At 35.3% G+C, this 3,514-nt stretch overlaps 1 protein-coding gene across 1 annotated transcript in view; it reads left to right on the forward strand.

Annotated features, from left to right (window-relative positions):
• Positions 1-3,514, forward strand: part of CALCR (calcitonin receptor) — a 62,047-nt gene that overhangs the window by 44,540 nt on the left and 13,993 nt on the right. Inside the window, exons 7-9 of the mRNA XM_017870296.1 lie at positions 1,101-1,161; positions 1,246-1,312; positions 3,176-3,394. Coding sequence (XP_017725785.1) covers positions 1,101-1,161; positions 1,246-1,312; positions 3,176-3,394 — 347 coding nt within the window. The remainder of the gene's footprint in view (positions 1-1,100; positions 1,162-1,245; positions 1,313-3,175; positions 3,395-3,514) is intronic.

Raw genomic sequence — 3,514 nt, forward strand, 5'->3', positions numbered from 1 at the left:
CTTGGGCAGTATGGCCATTTTCACGATATTGATTCTTCCTATCCATGAGCATGGTATGTTCTTCCATTTGTTTGTGTCCTCTTTGATTTCACTGAGCAGTGGTTTGTAGTTCTCCTTGAAGAGGTCCTTGACATCCCTTGTAAGTTGGATTCCTAGGTATTTTATTCTCTTTGAAGCAATTGTGAATGGAAGTTCATTCCTGATTTGGCTCTCTGCTTGCCTAAGACACATTTCTTAATCTGATGACAATAACAAAATTTCTTTCTACAGATGTCTCAATCAAATCAAGCAATATTCTATTGTTGTACATCTGAGTAAAAAGACTTATTTTTTCTTTTTTAATGAAAATTACAACTTTAGGTTATACTTATAGAATACAAATTGATTTAAAAATTATAATCTAGAAGGACATATTCCAATAACTGTCTCCATTTTCCTGTTTATAAATTTAAAAAAAAAATTTTTTTATTAACACTTTGAGTTTAGTCAGGGAGGTACAGTAAGCTGCCTTCATAAAGTTTCTCTAGCCAGAACATACAGAAAGTAGGGAACATACTGGCTTCTCTGAAGTATTCATATTAAAAGGAAACAGAATCACCACATGAGATATAAACAGACAGAAAAACAAAAAAGTCTAGAAGAAAGAATGTGAACATCAGCTAAGGCTTTAGGAGCAATCAGACTATTGCTTTCATACACCGTCCCAGGTCACATCCCTCTGGGGTGACCCAGCTCCTCTCCATGAGAGAGCCCAGTTCACCTACAATGAAAGGCTTTCTGGTCTCAGTTAATAGTCACCATTACAAACATAACAATGGTAATAATAGTCATCGTGTACCTACTACACTCAGCAATTTGTAAAAGGCTTTTAATTATTTGGATGCTCTTAACCAAACTCTCTGGAAGCACATGATGTTCTAACTGGGAGCATTTTGACTGACTTGACCAAAGATGATTTTTGTGAAAATATCAGGGGAACATCTTGACAGATACACTCAATTTGCCAGTATTTTTGCAAGTACAGTACCATTTTCCATGCAGCTATACTTAAAGGTTATGACCAAGAAACCAAGTGTGATTTGTACTTTTCACATTTGTAGGGTTTCCGCTGGTGCCAACCACTATCCATGCTATTACCAGGGCCGTGTACTTCAATGACAAGTAAGTATTATGGTGATGTTTAAGTTAATATATTCATAAACAAAATGTTTTTGTGTATTAATGTGTCCCCTCACCCTTTTTCAGCTGCTGGCTGAGTGTGGAAACCCATTTGCTTTACATAATCCATGGCCCTGTCATGGCGGCACTTGTGGTGAGAATTAGTTTTTTACTGCAATATTAGTGGTGTTATCTCTTAGTTGAGATTTCTGTGCATATGGTTCTGTTTATCATGTTTTATAACTTCAAAATGAAGCTAATTTGACGGTATTCTATAGTAAAAAAAAAAGCAATTGATTTTAGAATCTTCAAAAAAATGCCTTTTACTTACACGTGGAGGGGTTATCATGAGCTCATTTTCATTACAGACTCACACTATAGCTACAGCTCATTTCATTACAGACTCACACTACAGCTACAGCAATGTAGCTCATATTTTAAGACTTTTATAACTAGACTCCCTAGGTAAAGGTGAGAGGCCAAGGGGCTGCAAGAAGTTTGTTTGTGTTTTGCACATCTAGGATCTTTGAAAACCTTGACTTTCCAGAGCTCTAAAAGTCTTTGGTTCTGTGAACTTAAGGTCCAGAAATTCAAATATTCAACACAAGTTCAATTAGTGAGATAGTAATAAATAGTGGACTCCAGCCCAATGTCAGATTCTTAATGAGGATGCTACAGTTCTTACTTACCTAGGATTCAGTAGACTTGGCCTCATGTCTTAGCTCTATCATCTACCAGCTCTGAAAATTTAGATAAATCAATTAACCTAAAAATGTCCCCTGATTTTTTTAAGGAAAAAGTTAGATTAAATCGTCTTTCAGGTACTTTTGGAAGATAATCTCTAACTCTAGGTCATTAAAACTTAGTACTGCTCCATATCTTTATCTGTTAAAATAACAAAAGTAATAATAGCTACTCATAAATTCATGGTTATAAAATATCTCCTAATAAAATAATAAATGAAGTAAAATCTTTAGCAATTACTCTTATATTTAAAATTCTAAAACACACATTTCTTGCCTTAATTATCTAGAAATTTTAAGGAAATGCAGATTCCAGGATCCATTAAAAATGTGTATATGGGATGATTATATGCATACTTCACTGTGAATGACTATAAATTAACAGAAATTGATATATTTGGAATTCCTAATTTCATGACCAAAGGAAATGCATAGTAGTGCATTTCAAAACTAAAAAAAAAAGATTCAGCAATTAATTATCATTTTGAAAGAGCTGCCCATGCAAATATGGGCACTTGATTTATGACAGCAACACTTTTGAGCAGAGGAAAGAGATGGTCAATTAGATATACATACAGAAAAAATATCAAACATGTATTCAGCAATTGCATATGTGTGGGGGAAAAAGTAATTGATTCCTTCCGCAACCAGATACAAAAAAATGTGTTTTCAGTTAACTGTAGGTTTAAATGTGAAAGACCAAACCATAGAGGCCCCCCAAAAAAGACACATTAGGTGACTATCTTCATGAGCTTCAGATACAGAAAGATTTCTAAAGCAGGATACAAAAGGCACTTAAGGAAGAGATTGATAAATCAGCTACATTAAAATGAAGACAACATTTACAGACTGAAAAGACAAAACTTAGAGTCCAAGAAGGTATCTGCAATGTTCCAAATAAAGACTAATAAATGTATGAAAAAGTGTTCAGCTCATGTATCATCAGGAAAATGCAGATTAAAACAAGAATGAGGTAATACTACCCTCCACCCACCCCCGCCGTGGAAAGGCTCATATTAAAAAGAGTGTTCATAGCAAGTGTTGGCAAGGGTGATAAGCAACTGTTTTATATACCGCTGGAGGGAACATAAAATTAAACCACTTCTCCAGAGCCCTAGAAATGCTGAGCAAATTGTGCTACTTCCCAGGTAGACTCTCTAGTTCTACGTAGGTAACATTTGTTGCTCACACTGGATAAACAAAAACTGAGGACAGTGCACATTCTTAAGTGATACTTTTCTGTATGATTTGCTCATAACACCATATATTTGCAGGTCAATTTCTTCTTTTTGCTCAACATTGTCCGGGTGCTTGTGACCAAAATGAGGGAAACCCATGAGGCGGAATCCCACATGTACCTGAAAGCTGTGAAGGCCACCATGATCCTTGTGCCCCTGCTGGGAATCCAGTTTGTCGTCTTTCCCTGGAGACCTTCCAACAAGATGCTTGGGAAGATATATGATTACGTGATGCACTCTCTGATTCATTTCCAGGTAAGGAAGCCAAAGGTGTATTTATTCAACTACTGTGCTTATTCAGCTAGCTGATTTTAACTCTAAAGCCCATGATCTTTTATTATTATCATTTTATTTATTTATTTATTTATTTATTTA

This window comes from Rhinopithecus bieti, unplaced genomic scaffold (assembly GCF_001698545.2).
Source record: "Rhinopithecus bieti isolate Rb0 unplaced genomic scaffold, ASM169854v2 scaffold_5191, whole genome shotgun sequence".
NCBI lineage: Eukaryota > Metazoa > Chordata > Mammalia > Primates > Cercopithecidae > Rhinopithecus > Rhinopithecus bieti.